Below are 26,393 nucleotides of genomic sequence, written 5' to 3' on the forward strand. Positions count from 1 at the left end.
GGTAGCCTGGAGACAGGCAGATTTGCAAGGAGCTCCACTCCAGAGCAAACCAGGTGAGCACTGCAGCCCCCAGACCCAGGTCTCTCTGCAGCCTCCATCTGTCCAGTGAAGGGGGGGGGATTTGCTGCTCATGTGGCCATAAATGGCCTTGCAAAGGGGCATGAAGGCAGAACGCCTGGGGGGCACCATGAGAGAGAGAGAGAGAAAGGAAGGAAGGAAGGAAGGAAGGAAGGAAGGGAGGGAGGGAGGGAGGGAGGGAGGGAGGGAGGAAGGAGGAAGGAAGGGAGGGAGGGAGGGAGGGAGGGAGGAGGAAGGGAGGGAGGGAGGGAGGGAGGGAGGAGGAGGGAGGGAGGGAGGAAGGAAGGAAGGAAGGAAGGAAGGAAGGAAGGGAGGAGGGAGGGAGGGAGGGAGGGAGGAGGAAGGGAGGGAGGGAGGGAGGGAGGGAGGGAGGGAGGAGGGAGGGAGGAGGGAGGGAGGGAGGGAGGAGGGAGGGAGGAGGGAGGGAGGGAAGGGAGGGAGGGAGGGAGGAGGAAGGGAGGGAGGGAGGGAGGGAGGAGGAAGGAAGGAAGGAAGGAAGGAAGGAAGGAAGGAAGGAAGGGAGGGAGGGAGGGAGGAGGAAGGGAGGGAGGGAGGGAGGGAGGAGGAGGGAGGGAGGGAGGGAGGAAGGAAGGAAGGAAGGAAGGAAGGAAGGGAGGAGGGAGGGAGGGAGGGAGGGAGGGAGGAGGAAGGGAGGGAGGGAGGGAGGGAGGGAGGAGGAAGGGAGGAGGGAGGGAGGGAGGGAGGGGAGGAGGAAGGGAGGGAGGGGAGGGAGGGAGGGAGGGAGGAGGAAGGGAGGGAGGGAGGGAGGGAGGGAGGAGGAAGGAAGGAAGGAAGGAAGGAAGGGAGGGAGGGAGGGAGGGAGGGAGGAGGAAGGAAGGGAGGGAGGGAGGGAGGGAGGGAGGAAGGAAGGAAGGAAGGAAGGAAGGAAGGAAGGAAGGAAGGAAGGGAGGGAGGAAGGGAGGGAGGAGGAAGGGAGGGAGGGAGGGAGGAAGAAGGAAGGAAGGAAGGGAGGGAGAAAGGAGAGGAAGGGGGAGGGAGGGAGGAAGAAAGGAAGGAAGGAAGGAAGGAAGGAAGGAAGGAAGGAAGGAAGGAAGGAAGGAGGCAGGCAGGCATTGGAGCCGACTCCTAGGGGCCAAGGTCCCTTTGGGGCCCCAATAAAAAATTTGAGGGGGCCACGGCCCCCCAAGGTTAATAGGCATTGCTCTTCAAATAGTGTGCATGTGCCATGACTTGTGATCAATTATGCGAGGTGGGGCTTAGTTGGGTCCCCCAATATTTTGTTCAAGTTGGCACCCCTGGAGGGAGGGAGGGGGGAGACACGCAGAGAGAGATTTAGGAGCATCTGACCAATCCACTGGGCTCCTCCTCCCCTTCCAAGTCTTAGTCCAGGAGGGGCCCTGTGTGCTTGGGGAGGGGGTGTCCTTCATTCTCCAGCATCCGATGATCGGCGTGAGCGACGTGAGGGGAGACCTCGCCACCTTCCGGCCTGGGAGGGTCTCAGCAGCCGCAGGAGGAGGAAGAGGAGGAGGTCGGTGGGGCAAAACACACTCAAAAGGTGGCCAGAGACTAGTGGCGCTGGTGGTGGTGCGAGTCAGACCTGCCCCCTTGGCCAGTCGTGAAGAAAGCCCCCCCCCCTCTGTGGGATGGGGGGCGATGGGGGGACACAGGTCAGTCCGCTGGCTCAGGGGCTGGCCAGACAGGCCGGAAACCCCCGCTTAGGTGTTACGCACCCCCAGAGACTGCTCCAACTCCTGACGACGCTGCTGGATCTGAAAGGGCAAAAGGAGAGAGTTGGGGGGCGATGGAAGGGGCTTCGCCCTCCCAGCCCACCTCAGCCTGCCTCCAACTTTGTCCTCTGTTTTTGTACTGTTTTGGGGGGACAGGAGGCGGGCGGGTGTGGAGGACTCCCTGGCCCTGAATGGGGTAACTGTGCCCCTGAAGGACCAGCTGCGCAGCCTGGGAGTCATTCTGGACTTAATAATAATAATAATAATAATAATAATAATAATAATAATAAATTTTATTTATATCCCGCCCTCCCCAGCCGAAGCCGGGCTCAGGGCGGTTAACAACAATCAAATAATCAAACAATCAAATAATCCAACATTCTAAAAACATTTCATTATAAAAATTAATTAATTACAGCTGTCCATGGAAGTGCAGGTCGATTCTGTGTCCAGGGCGGCTGTTTATCAGCTCCACCTGGTATGCAGGATGAGACCCTCCTTGCCCATGGAGTGTCTCGCTAGAGTGGTGCATGCTCTGGTTATCTCCCGCTTGGACTACTGCAATGTGTGGGGCTACTTTTGAAGGTGACCTGGAAACTACAACTAATCCAGAATGCGGCAGCTAGACTGGTGACTGGGGGCGGCCGCCGAGACCACATAACACCGGTCTTGAAAGACTTACACTGGCTCCCAGTACGTTTCCGATCACAATTCAAAGTGTTGGTGCTGACCTTTAAAGCCCTAAACGGCCTCAGTCCAGTAGACCTGAAGGAGCGTCTCCACCGCCACCGTTCTGCCCGGACACTGAGGTCCAGCGCCGAGGGCCTTCTGGTGGTTCCCTCACTGCGAGAAGCCAAGTTACAGGGACCCAGGCAGAGGGCCTTCTCAGTAGTGGCACCCGCCCTGTGGAACGCCCTCCCACCAGATGTCAGAAACAAGAACAACTACTAGACTTTTAGAAGACATCTGAAGGTAGCCCTCTTTAGGGAAGCTCTTAATGTTTAACAGACCACTGTATTTGAATACTCTGTTGGAAGCGCCCAATACTCTGTTGGAGAAAACCCAGCCAGAAGGGCGGGGTATAAATAATAAATTCTATTCTATTTTCTTACCTTGCAGTAGAAGTACCTGCTCACGGCCTCCTGGGACCACGGCTCGTGGTAAAACTCTGCCCTCCGCTCCTCCTCGGGATTCCCCACCACGTCGGTCATCACCTGCCAGGCAGAGGGGACAACGTGGCGTCAGAGTAGCCCCACCAGCTCTAGGCCTTCTGCCGCGTTCTGCACGAAGGGCAGTTTGCAGACAGCATGTACTAGAAGCCCCCCACAGAGTGAGTTAGAGAAGTCCATCACAGGGCATTTGGGTTGGTCCCAACAAAGGCATTGCCATTGCCTGACTAGGACCAACATGATAGGTGCTGTCAAGGCTGCCTCAGGTCCCAGCTCACAAAGGACCAACGCCAGTGTCTCTTTATATACAGAAACGTTTATTGAAGTTCATTGTCCGTTTCACAGCAGAGGCGCGCAGCCTCACGTCCGTAACGCTAGACCGCCGAAGTCCCCTCTGAGTCAGTCCCTCCCCTGCACCAGTTCAAGAAGCTTGCGCTGCTCCACCTCTTCCTTTCTCTCCTTTTCCGCAGGGTCTTCCTGCCCGCTGGGGTTTCGCCCCTCCTGGATTCCCCTGACGCTGAATCCCCAGACTGCTCTCCCTCCCTCCTGCGGGCTTTGGGACCTGGCTCCTCCTCCGGGCTCCCTGTTCTTCCGAGCGCCTGCAGATTTGAACTTGGCGCGCGCGCCCAACTTCTAACCTTCCTCTTGACAGTTACGCTACTCCCCTCAGTGCTCCCCTCCCCTTCCGGGAGGATGGCTTGTTCTGATCTCCCCTCTCTTTCTGCTGCCGGAGTTGCTTCCCCTGTCACACTGGAACCTCCTCCCCCTTCGCTGCGCTCTGGGGGGGGGGGAAGCTGGTCCTGACTCCCAGCTGCCACTTTGGGATCCCCTGCTGGCCCCTTGCCCTCAATGCGTCCCCCCTGGGACTCCCCTTGTCCTGCCCTCAGATTCGCTGGAGAGGCTCATGGAATCCTCTGACCCACTGCCATCCTCTTCCTCAGCGTCCTGGGATTCTTCCCCATCGCTCTCCATCTCCTGCCTCCCCTGTGCCTCTGTCCCTGAACCCCTGACAGGTGCTGTTGAGATTGTGCGTGGCATGGAGGAGGAGGAGGAGTTTGGATTTGATATCCCGCCTTTCACTCCCTTTAAGGAGTCTCAAAGCGGCTGACATTCTCCTTTCCCTTCCTCCCCCACAAAAAACACTCTGTGAGGTGAGTGGGGCTGAGAGACTTCAGAGGAGTGTGACTGGCCCAAGGTCACCCAGCAGCTGCAGGTGGAGGAGCGGAGACACGAACCCGGTTCCCCAGATTACGAGACTACCGCTCTTAACCACTAGACCACACTGGAGAAAACAACAAGCGAGGGAGTTTTCCTCCCTCTCTCCTAACGCTGGAACTTGCGGACATCCAACGAAGCCGATTGCTGGGAGGTTCAGGGCAGGGGAAAGGAAGTCCTTCTCCATGCAGCACAAACTGTGGAACTCCCTCTCACTGGATGCAGTGGTGTCCACGAACTTGGACGGCTTTTCAAGAGGGCTGGAGGAGGAGGCAGCTATTGATGGCTCCGGGCCACCATGGCTATGCTCTGCTGCCAAACCTTGTAGACTCCGCTCTATGCCGCCATTTCGCTGGCTAGTGAACCACAGGCTCCAATCCATCCTTCTGAACAGCCACTGGGAACAAGGCCCCCGTGGGATCCTTTTGCAGTGTAAAAACAGCCACAGCCACGGTCTTCTCACCCTCCCAATAAGACCTAATTTCAGGAGCCCCATCTGCTCCTTTGTGCACTTAGGAACCGCCCCCCCCCATAGACCCACCTTGAGATCCCTGCTCTGGGATCGGAGGAGATCTTGGATGTACCCTTTGGGGTCTTTGGAGAAGCTGAGCATAAAATCCCTCTGTATCTTCAGCTGGTTGATGGACTCGATTGTCTCGTGAATCTGAGCAGGGAAGGAAAACAAGAGGCTCGTTACTCACTGTGGGAGCAAGGATTTGCACCCAGTCCCCAAAGGGAGCCCTTCAGTCTTCACACCAGACTGCAGACACACGGCTGTAAAGCCATGCTGTGATTTATCTGCGGTGGCAGGGGGTCAGACTAGATGACCCTTGGGTCCCTTCCACACCTACAATTATACCATTCTACAATGCCCCCAGTGGTACTGATCCCCTCAGCTGTAGCTGGCCATGGTTCCTCCAAACGGAAAGCCCCTGAGCCTCCTAACTGAGTTCCCACCACCACGTGCCCCAGCACCCCAGGCCCCCAGTCCAGGTGCCTCTTCTCCCCACACCCCCGCCCCGACCCCTAAGCACCTTGTTGTCCAAGGCTGTGATCTCCTGCTGGTTTGCTGTTGAGAGGAGGAAGCTGCTCATCTGCCCCTTCAAGGGGTCCTCCACTTCCACGTCAATGTCGTAGCAGGCGGTCTTCTTCTGGTCATTGGGGTCCACACTAGGAGGGGAGCCAGGGCCAAGGTGAGGAGATGCTCCCAGAAGGAAGCACCTTGTAGCCTGGTGCGCAGGCTGAGACCCTCCCTGCCCACAGACTGTCTCACCAGAGTGGTGCATGCTCTGGTTATCTCCCGCTTGGACTACTGCAATGCGCTCTACGTGGGGATACCTTTGAAGGTGACCCGGAAACTACAACTAATCCAGAATGCGGCAGCTAGACTGGTGACTGGGAGCGGCTGCCGAGACAACATAACACCGGTCTTGAAAGACCTACATTGGCTCCCAGTACATTTCCGAGCACAATTCAAAGTGTTGGTGCTGACCTTGAAAGCCCGAAACGGCCTCAAAGGCCCAGTAGACCTGAAGGAGCATCTCCCCCCCCCATCGTTCTGCCTGGACACTGAGGTCCAGCTCCGAGGGCCTCCTGGTGGTTCCCTCACTGCGAGAAGTGAGGTTGCAGGGAACCAGGCAGAGGGTCTTCTTGGTGGTGGCACACGCCATGTGGAACGCCCTCCCATCAGATGTCAAGGAAATAAACAACTACCTGACTTTTAGAAGACATCTGAAGGCAGCCCTGTTTAGGGAGGTTTTTAATGTTTGGTGCTTTATTGTGTTTTTAATATTCTGTTGGGAGCTGCCCAGAGTGACTGGGGAGGCCTGTCCAGATAGGCGGTGTATAAGTGAATAACAACCACCACCACCACCACCACCACCTACTTTTCTGACTGGTGCAGAATGGTCTACCCTCACTGGCAGAGGTTTGGGGCTCTGCCAGCCCCAGAGGCCTTCTGCATGCAGCTCCTTGTGGCTTTGGAGTCACAGCACTGCCGCTACTTCTCAATGAGCACAAAAAGAGCCTCCGGCCAGGATGGTCACAGGGAGTTGGCCTTCATCTGGCCCTCAGCGTCCTCTCCCTGGACCCCACACATTCCTCCCCCTGCCTGCTGAATTGATATAGACCTCTTGAGGGGTAAGCAATCCATGAGCCACATCTCCTCCTTGCAGAGTCGGGACCCTTCCTCCACGTTGTGCTCGCTGAGAAGGCCCACAAGGGACACCATGGAATCTGAGTCCTGCCCACGGCCCCTGAAGGAGTTACTGCACCCCAGGAGGAGGGGAGGCAGGGCTTCACCCCCACCCCACCCAAGCATCCCAGAAGTCCAGGCCACAAGTCACCAACTGCCGTCCCACCAGGATTGCAGGGGGTTGGACTAAATGACCCTTGGGACCCCTTCCAAGTTTACGCTTCTCCCCGCTGGAGGACAAGGTGGGGCTGCCTGACCTGATGATGTGGTTGATGACAATAGGATCCGGCGGCAGCAACAAGTTCGTCAGCCTCTGCGGGATTTCGGAAAACTTTAGCCGCGGGCAGTCAAAGATCTGAAACCATAAAGGGGGGGGGGAGCGGCTGGGTGTCAGGAGTTGGGTGGCCCTCAAAGCAAACCCTAGCCCCCCCACCAGAAGCTGCAGTGCCCACATCTGATCCAAGGTAAAGGAGCTTCTCCTGCAAGGGAGCCCTTCATTGGCTCCCAGTATGTTTCCGAGCACAATTCAAAGTGTTGGTGCTGACCTTGAAAGCCCTAAACGGCCTCGGTCCAGTAGACCTGAAGGAGCGTCTCCACCCCCATCATTCAGCCTGGACGCTGAGGTCCAGCGCAGAGGGCCTTCTGGCGGTTCCCTCATTGCGAGAAGTGAGGTTACAGGGAACAAGACAGAGGGCCTTCTCGGTGGTGGCACCCACCCTGTGGAACGCCCTCCCACCAGATGTCAAAGAGAACAACAACTACCAGACTTTAAGAAGACATCTGAAGGCAGCCTTGTTCAGGGAAGTTTTTAATATTTAACGCTGTACTGTTTTTTACACTTGATTGGGAGCCGCCCAGAGTGGCTGGGGAAACCCAGCCAGATGGGCGGGGTATAAATACTAAATTATTATTATTATTATTATTATTATTATTATTATTATTATTATTATTATTATTATTATTGGCTCAGAAGAGAAAGGAGCAGAGGACAGAACAGGGCCACCCTAGTCGGAAGGCCTGCTTCCGGCAATGGGAGATGGTGGCCCCATGTAGCCCAGCCAAGGTTGGAGGCCTGGGAAGGGGCTTCAACTCATGTCCAATGCCCCCCTCTCACCCCCCCAAGAGCTGTGTGACCATGGGGCAGACACCCTCGGAAGGAGGTGGGTTCTCCTTCCTTGGAAGCTTTTAAGCAGAGGGTGGCTGGTCGTCTGTCATGGATGCCTCAGCTGAGATGCCTGCCTTGCAGGGGTGGGCTAGAGGACCCTTGGGGGTCCCTGCCAAATCTACCATTCTACAATTCACGTGCTCCAAGGAAGGGCCTGGCACTCCCTGGCTGGGGCCGGGTGAGATAGCGTCCCAAAGTCCATATTGTGACATCGGTTTCACAGTTTTCAACTGGCTTTATATTGCAAATCACGATGCGTTGTGCAAAAAGCACAATGTGGGGGAAACCATGAAGCCATAGCGCCATCCTTATTTCAGATATCGTGATATATCAGTACAGTGGCACCTTGGTTCTCAAACTCAATCCGTTCTGGAAGTCCATTTGACTTCCAAAACGTTTGCAAACCAAGGCGCGGCTTCTGATTAGCTGACTGGCCCCGGAAACAATGTCGACAGCCAAAACGGACATTCGGCTTCCGAAAAATGTTTGCAAACTGGAACACACACTTCTGGGTTTGCAGCTTTCAGGAGCCAATTTGTTCACCAGCTAAGCCGTTGGGGAACCAAGGTACCACTGTATACTGCAGTGTTGTTTTTTAATCATTTTTTTAAAAATTTCCAATAAAGACAGCCAATCGACATGTCCACATCATAATCTCATTTAAAAAAAAAACTAAAATAAAAAACAAAGAGCAAATTTTAATTATTAATTTTTCTAGGCTCCCCATAGTCTGGACCTCTGAAGCATATCTCCAAATCTTCAGTTCCGCCTCCGCTCATGGTTTTCATATTTTCCACATCCCAATCTTAATGCTTTAAAATTCTCCATCCCTGGCTCTACGATTCTCAGTCATGTCAAAAATCATATATCCTTTCGTCCACCGAATACAGCTTTATTTGTGTATGGCAAATAGACAGTTGAAAAAATATATACTGCAGTGTTTAGGTAAAGGTAAAGGGACCTCTGACCGTTAGGTCCAGTCGTGGCCGACTCTGGAGTTGTGGCGCTCATCTCGCTTTATTGCCTGAGGGAGCCGGCGTGCAGCTTCCAGGTCATGTGGCCAGCAGGACTAAGCTGCTTCTGGCAAACCAGAGCAGCACACGGAAACGCCGTTTACCTTCCCACTGGAGCAGTACCTAGTTATCTACTTGCACTTTGACGTGCTTTCAAACTGCTAGGTTGGCAGAAGCTGGGACCAAGCAACAGGAGCTCACCCCGTCGTGGGGATTCGAACCACCAACCTTCTGATCGGCAAGTCCTAGGCTCTGTGGTTTAGACCACAGCGCCACCCGCGTTCCACATACTGCAGTGTTTAGCTGATGATATATCATGAAGTTGAAAACCAGACATTGCCCAGCCCCATTCATGGCCCCTGGGGATAACCCAAGATGCTCTAGAAGGGACTCCCCACTCTCCCTTGAACTCCAGAAGGACAGGAGATGCAGGAACGTTGGCAGACACCTCTTTTCCTACCCAGTCCCCCATTCATTCTTTCTCAGTCTAGGTCGCTCCTTCCAGCGCCCAGAGCCCCCCAGGCCCTCTAGGGAAGCTGCTGGGTGGCTCACAGCTTCCGCCCTGCCAGCCCCTCCTGGAGGGGGCGAGGTGAGGAGAACGGACTCACCTGCTGGAAATACTTGTCACAGTTGATGTACTCCTTGTCGTGGGAGTCCTGCAGCTTGTTGGTCTTGATGTACTGCCAGAGGGCTTGGATGATGGCCGAGCGCGTCTGCGTGTGGATCCCCAAGAGGCGGGCGAGGCGGGGGTCCAGCTTGAACTGGGGGGGCTGCAGGAGAAAGAGGGGCCAGGAAACACCAGGAAGTGAGAAGCTGGCTTGGGGGTTTGCCTCGAAGCTGGCCAGGTCCGCTCCCTCAAGCCCACTGCCGACCCTGGGGTGCTGGTCTCTGGTCTCATGTGCCCAGAAACGCCCCCTCCATCGCCACTGACCTGGTAGTCCAGCATGAGCAGGAGGGTGCAGCGCACGCTGACGTCCCCCGGCCTCTTCACCTGGAAGCCGTCCGTCTCCTGGGTGGTGGGGGTCCTGTGCCACTGAGAGAAGGAGAAGCAAAACGCAGGTCAGGGCCAAGGCCAGGGGCAGGATGGTGCTCTCAGCAAGGCTCACCCATGCAAAAAGACATTGTGGGCACCGCCAGACAGATGCAACATGGTAGACGCTTAGAAAAGTGTGTGTGGCATGAAGAAAAGTGGAGAGAGAGAGAAGTTCTCCTCCCTCCCTCGTAACTGGAACTCGTGGTCGTCCAGTGAAGGTGAATGTTGGACCATTCAGGACAGATCAAAGGAAGGACGTATTCACGAGGCACAGAGTTAAACTGTGGAACTCCCTGGTAAAAATTTAAATTGGTTGTATTTTGCATGAAAATTTACTTTAGCAATTGCATTTCTCCCAGGTTTCCATTATTTGTGAACGTCTACCTGATCTGCTATGAAGGGAAGTCTATCAAAGAGTTCATCACTTGTTTGCAAAGTCATCCAGAACACCTGTAAGATAGTGTTGTGACTTGCCACTTAAAGTATCTCTGCACGAGGATTCTGTCAGTTTGACCACGCTGAATAAAAGCAAGCAAAAAAACAACAAACTGTGGAACTCCCTGCCACAAGAATCCCAGCTGCTGGGAATCCCTGGAGGGGAGGGGGCTGCTCTTGTGTTCTGGTTTCCCATAATGGGCGTCTGTTTGGCTGCTATGAGGACAGAATGCAAGGCTGGACCGGTCCCCATTGGCCTGATCCTGCAAGCTCTTTTTAGGGCACGGCGTTCTTACAATGTGTCTAAACTGGGCAAATGGGCAGTAAAGGGGCGAATGCAATTCAATGCCAACAAGGGCAAAGTGATCTGTGTCTGGGCAAAAAACAAAAATCCCAGTTTCACGCATATAGGGTCCTGGGGTCTGAACTGGCAGGGACTGACCAGGAAACAGACCTTGGTTCTGAGTGGATAGCTTGACGGAGATTTCGACCCAGTGTGCAGCAGCTGTGGAAAAAGGTGAATCCCATGCTGGGCGTCATTAGGAAAGGGACTGGAAATAAACCGCCAATATCATAACGCCATTATGCAAATCTCTGGTGGGGCCACATGCAGTGCTGGTCCCCTCGCCTCAAAAAGGGTGTCCTATGGCTGGAAAAGATTTGGAAAAGGGCGACCGAGACGCGAGGGGATGGGGGCAACTCTCCCAGGAGGAAGAGTTGCAACATTTGGGGCTTCCTAGCTTAGAGAAGATGCAAGGAAGCAGTGGCATGGAAGAGATGTCTGGAATTATGCACAGCCTGGAGAAACGGAGGAGAGAGGAAAGGTTTTCTCCCTCTTCCATGAGACTGGAACTTGTGGGTGTTGGACGACCAAGATGGATGTTGGGAGATTCAGGAAAGGGCTTCTTCAAGCGGCGAAGAGTTAAACTGTGGAACTCACTCCCACAAGAGATGGCGACAATGGCAGCCACCAACTTGGAGGGCATTAAGGGGGGCCGATCCATGGAGGAGGAGGCTGCCAAGGGCTCCTAGTTATGAGAGATGCCTCCAGAGTCAGAGGCAAACATGACTCTGAACGGCAGTGGCTGGGACTCCTGAGCTTCCCCTTGGGCGTCTGGTCGGCCACTGGGAGGCCAGGACACTGGACTGGGTGGGATCCTTTGCCTGGTCCAGCTGTCTCTCCTGCTGCTCTTCTGTGCATACTAAGAGGGCTTGAGAAGGCACCATCCCTGTCTGAATGGCCACAGGCAGCATCACTGGTGGGACTGGAGGGACCACCTGGGAGATGGGATGCAGCAATGGGATGCAAGGACGGGGAGGGGCTCCCAGGCAGGGCCTGCTTCCTACTTGGGACCGAGGGCACCACTCACCTCCACCAGGTGATTGTCTGGTCCATACAGGTCCTTGTCCAGTTCGATGACCAAACTCTTGAAGAAAGAGGAAAACTTCCTTTTCTGCTTGCTGAGCTGTGGAATCGGGAGGGAGAGATGTCAGAGCACGGGGAACGAGGAGCCGAAAGAGTCTCAACTCTAGGCCAACAAGAATACACAACTGCAGAGTTCGGAGGGACCCTGAGGGTCATCCAGTCCACCCCCTGCAAGAGCAAGGGATGAGGCCCCGGTGAGGAAAGAGGTGGCTCCCAGTCCCACAGAGAGGGTTGGGAACAACATCCAGGCCCCACTGAGCTCTGAGGCCAGCACCAGATGCTATTGGGGGACTCCTTCTCCCCCATATCATGTCTGCCCCCTTTGGCATGGGACATTTCCCCAGATATTTTCCTTTTCTCGGACCCCCTCCTCCCCCTTCTTCTGGCCCTGCCTCCCTCATCCTTCAAGCAAGCTCCACACACGCACTGCTGCAAGGGATCGTGGCCTTGCTTGACCCAGGACCCAGGACCCTGGCCCCTCCCCTTCTCCCCCCCCGCACCTCACGTTTTGGCTTTTTCACTCCAGGAGTGAACCAGGAGCCCACTGTGCCAACTGCCTTGGCTCTCCAAGGGGAACTGAGGCGCACAGCAGGGGCCTCTTGCAGCCCTGGTTTCCCTCATCCTCTGCCCCTCAGCTGCTTTCCCCAAAAGCTGCCCCACCTGGCCAGGTGGCTCGGCCCGACTTCTCCCCCAGCCCCAGAGAGATGTGAAGGCAGGTAAGTCTGCCTGCCCAGAGCTTACATCGTCCAGCAGTTTGCCTTCCACCCGCAGCTCCCAGGAGGCGATGCTGCCGTCTGAGTCGTCTGCGTCCGACTTGGCCGGGTTGAAGGTGTTGGAGATGTAAAGGCGCAGCTTCCGCTTTTGCTGTTGGAGGGAGGAGAGTCTGAGCTGGGGGGAGGCAAGGAAGGAGGGAGGCTCCTGCTCAATGGGGCACCTCAGGAGGAGTGGGGCCAGGTGCCTCCTCCCCGCCCCTTCCTGCCTGCTCAGATGACGGGAGCGAGCCAGCAGTAAATCACACCGAGCAAGTTGGAGTTAACTCTTTATTAGCAAAACCAGGATCTGCACAGGTGGGTCAGGCCTCATGAGCACAGCAACTCATCTCTGGCAAGTCTTGCTCCCATGAAGCAGCTGCCAAGTCCCCAGCTCCCCACAGCCGTCTAAGACCCCTCTTCTCTGGGGGTTTCCCCAAGCAACTGGAGACTGTTGCATGAAGCCAGCCTCTCCTTCGCCCTCTTCACACCTCTCCTGATTCTGGGAGACAGACTGGGAGCAGAGCTTGTCGCAGGAGGAGGGGGAGACACCCACACCTCTTTGTGGGATGTAACGTCACTGAAGCAGTCAGACACACAGGGGAATGTTGCTCCAGCCAGGAGGACTTCCTGTCACACCTGGTCTGGAGCCTCCTCCCCCTGCATGTGACCAGGTAGATGGATGTGACCCTGGCAGACACTACAAAAGGGTTAGTCATGCAGCCATCTCTCTCTCTTGATGCCTTCTCTCCATTTTGCCTTTTGCTGCCTGCTGGCTCTCTGTGAGGTTCATCCCTCACAGAGGATGAACCCACACTTTTCTCTGTAACTGTAACTATGAGCCAAAGCCTGCCTTCAGGACTATACTGTGAACTGAATGTAAGTAAACCTTATCATTACTTTCAAAAGAAGACTGTTGTGTCATTTTTGTTTTTAAGAGGGAACTAAAGGGGAAATTTACCAGGAACAATCCAATTTGGACCAGCCAGACTGGATTGCTTAACTCAAACGGTTCTAACGAATCCATCAACCAGCTTCCTGCAATGTGCAAGGGAATGTGCTCTGCGTGCGTGAGTGAGGAAGGATAATATTAATCAATATATCCTCTCTTACTATCCTCAGTGTTCCCACACTCTTCACTAGCCAGACCCATCTCTGCCTCTTGGCCGCCTTCCTCTCCTGCCTCAGCTTCTGCCTCTGAGTCTGAACTTCTCTCTGCTACGGATTCTCCCTCCTCACTAAGCCCTGTTGCCTCTTCAGCTTCCAGCTTCTCCTCCTCTTCCCAATCTTCTCCATCTGACCATTCATTGTTGCCCTACCACCACTCCCTGGGCTCTGAGCCTTCTTCCCTGGGGGGGGGGGGTTCCCCAGCTGTCCCCCCCCCATTCCTCTGCGTCCAGCCAGTCCACGACATCAGAGGGGACTGTGCCGGGCTCTTCTCCAGCATCAGGGAGGCCCATCTGCTCCTACCTTCATGGGCCTCTTCAGGGCCTCCTGGATGTCCACTCGCTTCCGCATGATGGTCTGGTCCAGCTTCCGCTCGAAGGCCAGCAGGTCCATGTAGGCCTGAGACTCTGGCACCAGCTCCCGGATCTGGGAAGAGAGCAGAGCGTCAGAGAGGGACCCCCTTGGCTTGCAGGAGGTCTCTGGTTCAACCGCTCTCCTCTCAAGGGGAATGTCAGGGAAGAGGCCTGGGCAAGGACCCTGGAGGGCTGCTGCAAGTCAGAGCTGGGCTAGGTGGAGCCCTGGCCAGGCTCAGGAGGAAACAGCTTCCCTTCCTGCAGAGGAAGAGTTTCCCTTCCAGAGGGCGAAGCAGAGCCAGAAGCAAGGAGGTGGAAGATGCAGAGGGAGGCATTTATGCATAGGTTTACAGTGGTGCCTCGCAAGACGAAATGAATTCGTTCTGCGAGTTTCTTCGTCTTGCGAATTTTTCGTCTTGCGAAGCACGGTTTCCCATAGGAATGCATGTATTAACGGTTTTAAGAAAAAGGAAACAAACTTGCAAGACGTTTTCGTCTTGCGAAGCAAGCCCATAGGGAAATTCGTCTTGCGAAGCAACTAAAAAAAAAACAAAACTCTTTCATCTTGCGAGGCATTCGTCTTGCGAGGTACCACTGTATTTGCTTTCTTGGTAGCTTAATACAAAAGGAAAAAAGCCTCTAAGTGACCTGCAAAATATTAACACTGCAAAGCTTTGTCAAGGGATTCTGGAGGAAGCATGGACAAACTTAATGATTTTGGAACATGTTTATTGAAACCACAGCAACAAATACTGGAGGGAAACAATAAGATTATAAGGAGGATTTGCTTGTGCTTCCCTTTAACTTGACACACACAGAACACAGGGAGGGCAGTGCTCAGGTGAGCAAAAGGCCTCCCACCTGGGAGACAGGCAGGTAGACAGACACGCACCTCCTCACAGTGGAGAAGCCAAAGGCCTGCCTAACCAGTGGGCTCCTAGCATCATTCAATTGGAAGGGACCCCAGGGGTCATCCATCCTGACCCCCCGCAAGGGAGGAATTCTTGCTGTGCTGGCTCCAGGTCACCCACAAGGAGCCAGCAGACCTTCCTTCAGATGGGGAGGAGAGCCCGTCAGGGTCTGATGATGAAGCAAAACGGGGAAGAAAGAAACTCACCCTCTGTGGGAGAATCTTGTCAGCCATCTTCCTCCTCTTGGCGCTGCAGGTTTGTTGAAGGGGAGGGAAGACACACGTTACCAAGGCAACTAGCCCAGGTCACCGGCTGAATTATCCTCTGCTGGAGGTCTCCCCACCCACCCTGAGTCTCAGGAGGCTGGCTCTGCTTCCTGGGAGGTACGGGTACCTGCCCACCCCCTCGGCCTGGAGGGTCCTTGTGGCGGAAGCCAGGACCTTTTCCCACCCCAGGTTGCCCTGACTGGAGCGCTTTGGAGCACTGAGACTTGAACCCGGGCTTTAATGTGAGGCATCGTGGAGGTCAAGAGGCAGCCTCAGGAATGCTCTGCCACAACTGAATATATTTGTATATTTTGCACAAGGGTGTCACCAGATATGGCTTAACACTTGTTTTCCTTTGTGTTTATGCACTTGGGTTGTTGGGGTTGGGGTTTTGTTTTTTGTAATATTGAATTTATTGCGTGCTTGCCAAATTGCTGCTTTTTGCCGTTTTTTGAATTCACCACCATGCTCTGCATTTTGCGTATTTGTATTTCCAACGCTCTGCCTTCAGAGGTTCAGGGTGCATGTTGTGAGCCACTTTGGGCACAGCTCACTGTGGAAAAGGGGCAGGTAAGTAAACTCACTCCATCCCTCCATAAATACGGATGTGTTTGCTTAACACCTGGCAGTTTGCAAGAAGTTCGGAGACCCTTGGAGAGTCTTCCAGTGTTGGGCTGCAGGCCGCCTCACCCTCTCTCTTCCCCTCAAGCCAACTCCTCTCCCCAAGTGGGGTCCAGCTCACTCACTCTCCCCCCCCCCTTGCCAGGGAGGAGGTCAAGCAAGTGGCCAGGCCTTTGCTCAGGGAGCGGCCTTCTGCCTTCAGGGCAGGGCTGCTCAGCTGCAGGCTGTCTGCAGCTTCACAGGCACAGAGGCCAAGAGGAGGAGACCCCCTTCCGTAGCCCAAGGCTGGCCAAGTGGCCCCCAAGAGACAGAAGGAAATATTGCAGGTGGCCCCTCAGACCCCAAGCCTCAGACCCCTAACTCCTATCCTGACAGGTAAATCAATATTAATATTTGTATATTAATTTAAATCTTATTGTGCTTTATGTCGGAAACAGTTCAGTTTGGTTGTGTACTTTACTGTTTATGCCTACTTTAGCAATCAGGCAAATCCTTCCCTGTTGTGAGCCGCCTTGAGCGTAGTTTTAGCTCTGGAAAGGCGGCATACAGATCAAATCACAGTGGGGGTGACGATGCTCCGCCAGCTTCTCTGAGCGCCGAGGGCTCTGCGGAGCCGCGAATCCGGTCGGACAAATCCCCCCCACCGACCACCAGGGGGCCTCCTCCCCTGCGCGGAGCTGCGAGAGGACAGCTGCGCAACGCGAGTCGGATCCTGAAAGGGCGCCGGGAGGGAGAGAGGCGCTGCCACGGAGAGGGAGGCTGCGTCCTCCAGGTTGCTGAGCGGAAGCCTGCGGGTTCCAGGTCTAGACACGCGCGGCTGGGGCGGAGGGCTGCCGGATCCTGCACCGCAGGGAAGGAGAAAGGGGCTCCACTCACCTCCTGGGCCGGTTCTGCGTGGCGGCCCCCGCCTGCTGCTGCTGCTGCTGCGCTTGTTGCTGCGCCGCCTGCTGCTGCTGCGCCTGCTGGGGCGCTGCCCGCTTGCGCGTGGGCTCCATCACGGCCTGGGGCATCCCGGGGCGCACGGAAGGGCTCCCAACGTAGGGGGGGCCTGGGGGACCCATTGGAGCCCCCTGGTGGGGCATGCGAGCGCCTGATGGCATCCCAGGACGCTGGAGAGAGGGAGGGAGGGAGGGAAAGAAGAAAGAAGGAAAAGGCAGAGATGAACGCTTGCTCCAGGAGGTGGCAGCACGCAGATCGGAGCCCGCGCAGGTCCTCTCCCCTGGCGGGGGGGGGGGGGGCAGGTATCCAGGCTTAGGGCAGCAAAGGGGGAGGCCCAACTGTCCTGGGTCAAAAGGACATGAGGTCATCTCCTGCCACAGCTGGAGGCAGGATGCGTCTGCAAGCCGGTTGCAGGAGGCGAGAGAGGTTGTGCTGGGGTCCCTAAAGCTGACGCAGGTGGGCCCTGAGAGAACAGGATGCTGGACTCCATGGGCCCCTGCCTGGTCCCTGGCTCTTCCTGTGTCCTTATCTAGGTGTCCCAAAGCAGGCCCTGAGCCCCACAGCCTCTTCCCTCCTTGCCCTTCCCATCAGCTGGTTCCCAGGAACATCCTTGTCTCTGATCCTGGGGATAAGCCTTGGCTTAGCCAACGACAGCCCCCTGCTCCTCCATGAATTTAATCCTCTTTTAAAGCAATGGCTGGCTCCTGAGGCAGTGAGTTCCACAGTTTCACCCTGAGCTGTGCAAAGGACTTTCTTTTATCCATCCGGAATCTTCCAACATTCAGCTTCACAAGTTCGAGTGTTAGGAGAGGGAACTTCCCTATCTCCACTGTCTCCATGCCAGGCACACTTTTATAATCATGTCATTTCTTGTTTGCCTTTTCCCTAAACTAAAAAGAAAAGAAAAGAAAGCCCCTTTGGTCATTCTGGCTGCCCTTTTCTGAACACTTTTCCAGCCCCACAATATCCTTTTTAAGGTGAGGCAACCAGAACTATTCACATTATTCCAAATGTGGCTTCACCATAGATTTCTATAATGACCTCATGGTATTAGCATTTTATTTTCAATTCCTTTCCTACCGATGCCTAGCATGGAATTTGCCTTTTCCCACAGCTGCCACATGCTGGGCTGACCACTTCATCAAGCTCTCTTCAGTGACCTCAAGGCCCCATTCCTGGTCATTCACAGTGTCCAGGGCAGCTGTTTACCAGCTCCATCTGGTACACAGGATGTGACGCTCCCTGTTTGCAGACTATCTTGCCAGAGTGGTGCATGCTCTGGTTATCTCCTGCTTAGATTACTGCCATGCGCTCTACGTGGGGCTACCTTTGAAGGTGACCCGGAAACTGCAACTAATCCAGAATGTGGCAGCTAGACTGGTGACTGGGAGTGGCTGCCGGGACCATATAACACCGGTCCTGAAAGGCCTACATTGGCTCCTAGTACATTTCCGAGCACAATTCAAAGTGTTGGTGCTGACCTTTAAAGCCCTAAATGGCCTCGGTCCAGTATACCTGAAGGAGAGTCTCCACACCCATCATTCAGCCCGGACACTGAGGTCCAGCTCCGAGGGCCTTCTGGCGGTTCCCTCACTGCGAGAAGTGAGGTTGCAGGGAACCAGGCAGAGGGCCTTCTCGGTGGTGGCGCCCATCATGTGGAACACCCCCGCATCAGATGTCAAGGAAATAAGCAACTATCTGACTTTTAGAAGACATCTGAAGGCAGCCCTGTTTAGGGAAGTTTTTAATGTTTGATGTTTTAGTATGTTCTGATATATGCTGTGAGCCGCCCAGAGTGGCTGGGGAAACCCAGCCAGAAGGGGGGGTATAAATAATAAAATTAATAATAATAATAATAATAATGATGATGATGATGATGATGATTTTTTGGACACGGAGACGTAGTAGCAACCCCTGTTGTTCTGACTGTTGAAGAGGTCAGTGGCCCCATGGTTGACCCACAGAGTGTGGGTGAGCCTGCAGTTTAAGAGCTTCTGCAGCTGATTCAGACCAAGGAAGTCTCCACAGGAGTAAGACCCTGTCAGTGCATAACCCCTCTGCTCAGAGACATGCACAGGTCACCCATTTGCTTCCAGGCCAAGTTCAGGGCTCTGCTATTAGGATATTGTAACCAGGGATTTTTTTCAGCCGGAACTTGCCGGAACTCAGATCCAGCATCTCTCAGGTGGGCGCCATTGCCATGATAAGAGAATGGGGGAGGCGTTTTTGGTGAGATCCAGCACCTCTTTTTTTAATAGAAATATAGCACTGTTTGTAACCCACCCTGGGACCTCAAGGTGAAAGGCAGATAACAAACAGAGAATAAAAATAATTGAAGCCATAAAGAGCTTGGGACCAGTTTACTTCTGCGACTGCCTTGCCTTTATATGTCTAATGAACTGCTTTGGTCTGTGGAACTGATGCTGTAACTGGTGCCTCATAATGCTCATTCCAATCTTTTAGTGTGGCCACACTTGCACTACGGAACTCCCTGCCACTTGACGTCAGGCAGGTGCACCTTCACTGCACTCTTCTTGGCACCTGTTTAAAATTTTTTTGTTTAGGCACCCCTATGCAGACATGGAGAAATTACATGTGCTTTTTCTTTCTTTTAAACTGTTGATTTCAATCACCCTTTGAACACATTTAATACCTGCTCTTAACTGTTTGTATCAATAATTTTTAATGCTGGCCTCCTTTCTCCTTTCCACCTCCAGGCCCCTGAAGCCTTTTGCACCACAACTGGCCACCGTGGCTTGACCGTCCTGGCCTTCACCTCCCTGCCCTGTCAGCCTTCAGACTGCAAGCCCCTGGGGGCAGGGACCTGTCTCTTCTCCTTAGTTGCTGCGTCAGGCACCATGTTCGTGGGCAGCACCATGAGGATATAAGCCTCATCCTCGCCCCCCTCCAACGTACAGAGAGAGCCATGGGTGGGAGTGAGAGGCAGACAGGGGGTCCTTTCATCCGAGGGCACCTGTTGCGGCCACAAGCCCAGCACCACGGGAGGGGGGGATGAATGAGGCCCCTCCCAGCCAGCCAAACATCTCCACCCCGGGCAGCAACTGACCCTGCAAGCATGCCTCGCATTCAGGGCCACCTGCTGCTGTCTCTCTGGCCCCCAGGCCTCCGCCTCCCCCTGGAGACTCAGCTGCTGCCCATCAGTCAGACCAAGAGGCCTCCGGCCAGTGAAGTATGGAAATCAAATCATGGCACATTCCCCCCCCCCAGCTCCTTGCCTTTAAGGAAGACCTTCCTGCATCCCTTAGGCGGGGGGAAACCCTTTCAGTTTGTTTAAGGTTTTCTCTATTTGGCCCCAGAACCTCTGCACAAAGATGATGGGAGCAGACACACAGGGGCTCCCCTGACTGCAAGGGAATGAATTGTTTTGAGCCAGGTTTGGTTCCAAAAAAATGACAGAGGAAGCGGAAGGGATTTCTGTGGGGTGGGGGAGGCCAGGTCTAAAAGCCAGTGTGTCCTGAATGGAGCTGTCCCCCCACTCTTGGTTTTCCAAAACCTGCACAAGAGGTGGATCAGATACTCGTGAAATCACAAAGCCGGAAGAGGTTGTGGAGATCATCTAATCTCTGCCCCACAGAAGAGGCTGCAACGCAGGAGGCAGCTGCCCCATCCCTGACACCTGACCCGTCCTTCAGCCTCTGCTTAAATATCTCCAGCCCCAAACAGACCTAGCAGATGCCTGCCTTGTCCTGCTGCGGCCTGTCATTTTGGGAGTGACACTTTTTTTTTTTGAAAATTTCTTCCATGAGGGGACTTTAAAATGCGTTTCTGGGTGTGAGGAACTAAAATCTGCTATTATATTTATGATTTAACAACATTTAGCTTGGTAGTCTATGTTTGATGAAGAAGCACCTCAAACTGCTTTCGGAAAGCCCAAGAATTTTAATTCTACCTTCTGAAAATGTCAAGTAATGCTAAATATTAATATATACTGTAACTGCAAGTACTTGGCAACTATTTTTATGATTTCTACGCAAGGTTACACACATTTCACTTACCAGGCAAAACAAAATTGTATTAATTTAATCACACTATATTTTGATTTCCCAAATCATGTTACGACTTTTTAGCATCCCTCAGTTTGGGAATTTGAAAGCTGGAAAATCCAAAACACCCGACTGCCCTGCCTTTTGTTCTAGTCCTGCCCTCAGGAGCAACAGGCAGCATGCCTGCGCCGTCTTCTGTGTGACTGCCAGCCCTTCCGGCATTGGAAATGCACCTCTGTGTCTCCCTTTAAGCTTCTGATCACCACCCTGAACAGGAGGAAAGCCCTGTGGCTGGATCAGGCCCATCTAGCCCAGCCCCCTGAAACTACAGCAATTGTGGGGAGGGGGAGAGGAAAGGGTGGCCATGCGCTGAGCCCCCCCCCTTCCTGGAAGAGGGCAAAGTTCTTTCTTTAAATCTATCCATAAGGGCCAAGAGGCAGCCATGAAGGGCTAGACCAGGTGGGACCCCGGTGGGCTTGGAACAGTGTCTGCCTGAGTCCCTCTCCAGGCCAGAGGAGAACTTCCTTCTCTGGTGCAGGCAGGAACTGGGTTTCCAGGGACGTCTCCATGGAAGTCCACAAGAAGGACCTGAACTGCTGCTGCTGCTGCAGCTCCTTCTGCCGTCCATCACAGGACTTGGTCTGCAGAGCTTCCACCATTCCAGTTGCTCTCCTTGACACACACTAGCTGGTCAATGCCTTCCTCAGAACTGGACACAGCCCTCCAGAAGGGACTCAGCCAGGACTGAGCCCTGAGCTCCCATCAGTTGCCCTCACTTGTGTCGTGTGTGTGTGTGTGTGTGTGTGTGTGTGTGTGCGCGCGCTCACTCCTTCGTGATCTGTTTTGAACCGAGCTCATTAGCAATGAATTCTGAGCACCTTTTGACTGCCTTGGACAGTTTCTGTCTGTTGTGCTTCTGAAACAGCCGCTGAGCTCCAGGGTCAGGAGCAGTAATGCTGAAAGGCTGCCTTGCTGAGCCAGGCTTGGGTCCACTGAGCCTCGCGGGAGATTCCCAGCCAGGACCAGGAAGATACAACCACAATCAGGGCAGGAAGCCCTTCAAGGCTCGTCCTTCCCTTCTCCACCACAAATAATCCTCTCCCTGCCCCATTTTGCCAGGACAAAGAGCCCTCGCCTCTTTCGCCTGCCCTTCCCCACTCTCAAATATTGCAGTCACCCCTCTTTCTTCCCCGTTCCCTGTCCTCTACAACCCTTTTGGAGTTGGGGGAACCAGAAACCCCACCTGCATTTCAGGTATTCCAAGTGAGCCAGATGCCCTAATCTAAGAAATTCAGCCAAGGGGTCGAGAGGAGGGAATGAAGGACTGGGGAGGGGGCGGCCAGCCACTTTTACCTTTGCCCCAGGGAAGAGAGATAACCTGTCGCATTACCAGCACATGTCATTTCCATCTTGGTGCTCATTTTTATGAAGAGCCTCAGGAAGCAGCTGGGTGCGTGGGCACTTTTTGTTGTTGTTTGCAGCTGCCCACAAGGGAGGCTGAGACGCCTCAGTCAGGCAGGAGGTCAACTGTTCTTGCCTTTGGGGGGGGGGATCTCTTGCCCAAGTACTATCAAAAACTTGGCACCGTGTTGTGCCAGTTGGGCAGGACTCTCCACACCTCCTCCTCATAGAATCATAGAACTGTAGAGTTGGGCGGGACCCCCCAAGGTCATCTAGTTCAACCCCCTAAAATGCAGGAATCACAACTAAGGCATCCAGGTCACATGGACATCCGGCCTCAGCTTAAAGGTAAAGGTAAAGGGACCCCTGACCATTAGGTCCAGTCGTGACCGACTCTGGGGTTGTGGTGCTCATCTCGCTTTACTGGCTGAGGGAGCCAGCCTACAGCGTCTGGGTCATGTGGCCAGCATGACTAAGCCGTTTCTGGCAAACCAGAGCAGCGCACGGAAACGCCGTTTACCTTCCCACCAGAGCGGTACCTATTTATCTACTTGCACTTTGATGGGCTTTCGAACTGCTAGGTTGGCAGGAGCAGGGACTGAGCAACGGGAGCTCAGCCCGTCGCGGGGATTCAAACCGCCGACCTTCTGATCAGCAAGCCCTAGGCTCTGTGGTTTAACCCACAGCGCCACCCACACCCCTTAGAGACCCTCAGCTTAGAAACCTCCAAAGAAGGAAAGCCCACCACCTTCAGAGGGGGTGTCGTCTTCCCCACTGGGAATCCCCTAGAAGCACCAGGCCTCGTGAGACCAACACCGACCCACCTGCCTGATGCTCCAGGGAACCTGCGGAAGAGACCTCAGGACAGGAGTGCAGCCCCCCTGAACCCACAGCAGGGGAAAGGCTACAGAGAGGCTCCCTGAGGGGACATGGGAAGATGTCTGGGGTGGAGACAGCAACGCTTGCCCCCTCTCTCACCCTCAACACTCGAACCCAGCAGCATCACCCAATGAAGCTGGGAGACTCAGCACAGACAGAAAGAAGGGTGTCTTCACACTCAGCAGTGCTGGGTTCAAGTGAGGCACAAGTGTTCGGGGCAGGGAGATTTCAGGCTTGCCAGACCCACTTGGGGTTTCTAGTTTGTTTGTTTTGCTAGAACTCCAAAGCCAGGCACCAAAGACAGAATTAAAGGACAGGGTGCCTCTGAGCATGTTCTAGGAATTTGTTTCCAGTGCCAGAACTGAACTGAGTTCACAGTCCTTCCACACAAAAGCCCACTTCTTCCTGGCTTTCTTCAGCAACATAAAAGGGAGGGGGGATTTTGTTGTTTGAAATACAGGATGTTGGCTTATACGGAGTCAGAAGACTGGTCCATCTATTGCTCAGCAGTGTCAACACTGACAGGATTTCAGGCAAGTGGCTCTCCCCCAACCCTACCTAGAGCTGTTGCTAGGGTTGAACCTGAAATATTCTGCAGACAAAGCAAGTGCTCTTAGAATCATGGAAGTATCCCAGGCCCTCATGTTGGAAGGGAGCCCAGGGGTCATCTAGTTCAACCCCCTGCAATGCAGGAATCTTTTGTCCAACCTGGGACTTGAACCCACAGCCCTGAGATTAAGAGTCTCGTGTTCTACTGACTGAGCTATCACAGTGAGCTACGGCCCTTGACACCCAACTGCTGCTACTGGGAGTCAGAAACACAGGCCAATCGTCTATAACTCACCCATAATTCTGCAAGTAGGCTTCTACCTACCACCTGCCCACCCCTGAACTCTGGAATTCAATGCTGCAGGAGGCAGTGGAGACCCCTAACCTGGGCAGATTTAAAAGGGGGTGTGTGTGAAGCAAATATCAGAGGGAGAGCAAGGCTCTGAATGGGAGTTGCTGGGGAACACAAGGAGGGAGGTGGCAGCTCTTGCACTCAGGTCCTGCGCACCTGGGGGGGGGGGCTTCGGTCTGGGGCCCCTGCTTGGCCACTGAGAGAAGAGGACATTGAGCTGGGTGGTCCCTTGGGCTGATCTCCAAAGAAGACTCTTGGAGGTGGTCCCCCTGCCTGTCTGGGAAAGGGAGCTGCCAGGTTGTGCCACAGGGCAAGGAAACTCTCTGGGGGTGGTGCCCTGGTAGCAAGAGCAGCCAAGGTTTTGCTCAGGGACCCTCCCAGTCGGCAGCCAATGCTGGGGGCCACATCCTGCCTGGGGCCCTTTGGGAGAGGGAGCCGAGAGTGGCAGCAGGAGCCCATGGGGGGGGGGTGAGGCACGCTTGCGATGCCAGCCTACAGGCCAGAAACTCTGAAGGTCCAGAACACTTGGAGGGGGCATCACCAGCCCCCTGCCACCCACATGGCGCCCTTGATGGACAGGGGGCCAGTGGGGCGTTCGCCACACTCCCCCTCCCCCTTCCTGGAGGGCTCCCCAAGCCCCCTGCCCCTGCGAGGCGTCCCGCTCCGCCGGCCTCTTTCCCGAAAAAGGAGCGCCTTCACACAATGGTGCCGGAGAGCCCTCGCGCCAGGAGGGATTCCTCGCGCGTAGCAGCGTGAGAGAGCAGTGCCCGGGGCTGGCACGGGGGTCGTGCCACCCACGGGGGTCCAGCAAAGCCCCCCTGGAGACGAGGGCCTGGGATACCTCCTGACCCCGGCCCCTCCCCCCCCCGCGCCTTGCCCAAGTGGCCCCTCGCCGCTCCCTCGGGGTCCGCTGTGCGCACCTGTTTCCGAGCCAGGCCCGGAACCTGCGCACGTGCTGGGGGGAGGGGGCGTGTACCCCCCCTACACACACCCACACCCACGCGGGCCCGGGCGAGAGCTGCCCCCTCCTCCCCCCCTCCCAGGCCGGCTTTCCCGCTCCTCGCCGGGCAGCCCGCAAACTTTCCCCACTCACCACCCCATGGACCAGAAACTCAAAAAGTTTGCTTTTCGTCGCCTTTCGCGCTCCGCCCGTGACTTCCTCCGCGGCCATCGGGGTCGGGTCTGCACTGCTCCGCCTCCCCTTCTCCTCCTCCTCCTCCTCCGTCGGTCCGTCTGTCTGCCTGCCTTCCTGCCTTCCTGGGCTCGCCGCCTTCCCTTCTGCCTCCGTCCTCCCTTTCTCCTCCTCCTGCAACTCTGCCCGCGCGCTCCGTCTTTCTTCCCTCGGAGCCCCGCGGCGCGCTCCGCTCGCTCCGCTCACACTTCTAATAGCTCCGCCGGCCGACGGGGGAGGGGGCCCGGCAGGGCTCCCGCGACTGCCCACGGCCGGATTCCTCCGCCGAAGCGCCGCGGCCGAGGCCGGCTGAGCCCCAGCGCCGCCCGCCGCCGCCGCTCCTTGCCGCGTCCCCGCGCAGCCTCGCCCGGCGCTCCGCCTGCCCGTCCCCGGCGGCCGCGCAACGCCTCGCCGCCGCGCCCCTCCTCGCGCCGCTTCCAGGCCGCATCCCCCGGGACCCTCCAGGCGGCCCGGCTACCGAGGGAAGCGGAGGGAAGGAGCCCGCCTCCCCCCACCCGTCGGAGGCTGGACGGGGGCGGAGGAAGCGAGGAGGGGCGCGGGGAAGGCCGGGCGGCGCGGGAGACCCTCTTCCCCGAGTGCCCGCAAACCATGACACCGGGGAGACGGCGGGGGCCCCCACACGGGATGTCGCGGGTCCTTCCCCGCCGCCCCCCACCCGCTCCACGTCGAGCGGCCCCTGCGAGGCCGGTCTGGGCTCCCTCCTCGCAGAGACGTCCGGCGGAGGCGTCACCGTCGCCTCGTCTTCCTCCCCCCCCCCCGCCTGTCGGTCACTCTCCCGTCCTGCCCTGCGTGGCGCTGGCAGGGAATGGAGAGCCGCCGGCATCTCCCGGTGCGCGTCTCCCTGGCAACAGAGCCAGTGTTGCCAGGTAACGGGCAGGGCGTGGTACCCAGGAGAGGCCCGATGCGGAGTCGTGAAGAGGGAGCGAGGGAGGACCAGCGGGGGGAGGGTTCCTCCCAATGCGTGATGGCGGAGCGGCGTGTTCACACGTGCAGACGAGGGCGCCCGGTTGCCCCCGGGTCTCCCCACTCCCGGCCAGGACCAGGAGAGGCGGCGGGGAGGCGAGGGAGCCCCTCCCCCGCAGGCTCTCCAGTACCCCACCGGGGGCGCGACCGCTGGATCCCCCTGCCCAACGGGCTGCGGTGGTGGGGAACCCCCCCGGGGGATCCCCGCCGCCCTCCTGGTCCTGCCCCCTATGGACGGAGCGGGGGGAGGAAGGCCGAGAGGAAAGGACCGTGGCCCCTCCCCCCCAGAATCCCGGGGCTTCCCACTGACCGACCCCCCCCTTCTCCCCCCCCCAGTTACCGGGCTCCTCCCGGCGGGGAGGGGGCGCGTGGGGCGCATGCGCAGCGCTGCCTTTTTCCCCTCTCGCCGTGAAGGTCAGCCGAGCGGACTGAGGGAAAAGGGGCGGGTGTTAACTCCTTCCGCGCCGCTTCAGTGGAGCCGCCGAGCGCAGCTCTCCCTCCCCGCCTCTCCGACAGCCGCCTCCGCCGCGCAGCACACGCGCCGCCGACGCCGCCCCGCTTCCCCGCCCCTTCGGAGAGCGGTCGGCGGAGGAGGGAGGGAGGGAGCGGCTGTCGTTGCCACCGGCTCCGG

At 56.1% G+C, this 26,393-nt stretch overlaps 1 protein-coding gene across 5 annotated transcripts in view; it reads right to left on the reverse strand.

Annotated features, from left to right (window-relative positions):
* Positions 1–1,287: 1,287 nt before the first annotated feature.
* Positions 1,288–26,393, reverse strand: part of SMARCD3 (SWI/SNF related BAF chromatin remodeling complex subunit D3) — a 33,659-nt gene continuing 8,553 nt past the window's right edge. The window contains exons 1-14 of one of the 5 annotated variants that reach the window (XM_081164216.1): positions 26,103–26,239; positions 16,360–16,592; positions 14,803–14,845; positions 13,636–13,758; positions 12,158–12,280; positions 11,361–11,456; positions 10,445–10,495; positions 9,454–9,555; positions 9,131–9,292; positions 6,602–6,699; positions 5,185–5,320; positions 4,692–4,814; positions 2,879–2,980; positions 1,288–1,808 (exon numbers count right to left, since the gene is read on the reverse strand). In XM_081164216.1, the coding sequence (XP_081020342.1) occupies positions 1,755–1,808; positions 2,879–2,980; positions 4,692–4,814; positions 5,185–5,320; positions 6,602–6,699; positions 9,131–9,292; positions 9,454–9,555; positions 10,445–10,495; positions 11,361–11,456; positions 12,158–12,280; positions 13,636–13,758; positions 14,803–14,845; positions 16,360–16,592; positions 26,103–26,141 (1,485 nt within the window). In that variant the 5' untranslated portion in view covers positions 26,142–26,239 and the 3' untranslated portion in view covers positions 1,288–1,754. Of the gene's footprint in view, positions 1,809–2,878; positions 2,981–4,691; positions 4,815–5,184; positions 5,321–6,601; positions 6,700–9,130; positions 9,293–9,453; positions 9,556–10,444; positions 10,496–11,360; positions 11,457–12,157; positions 12,281–13,635; positions 13,759–14,802; positions 14,846–16,359; positions 16,593–24,700; positions 24,978–26,102; positions 26,240–26,393 lie in introns of those variants that run through there. The other 4 variants (XM_081164215.1, XM_081164213.1, XM_081164217.1 and 1 more) reach the window with 4 other exon arrangements.

The sequence above is a fragment of the Podarcis bocagei genome, assembly GCF_964188305.1.
Source record: "Podarcis bocagei genome assembly, chromosome: 12".
NCBI lineage: Eukaryota > Metazoa > Chordata > Lepidosauria > Squamata > Lacertidae > Podarcis > Podarcis bocagei.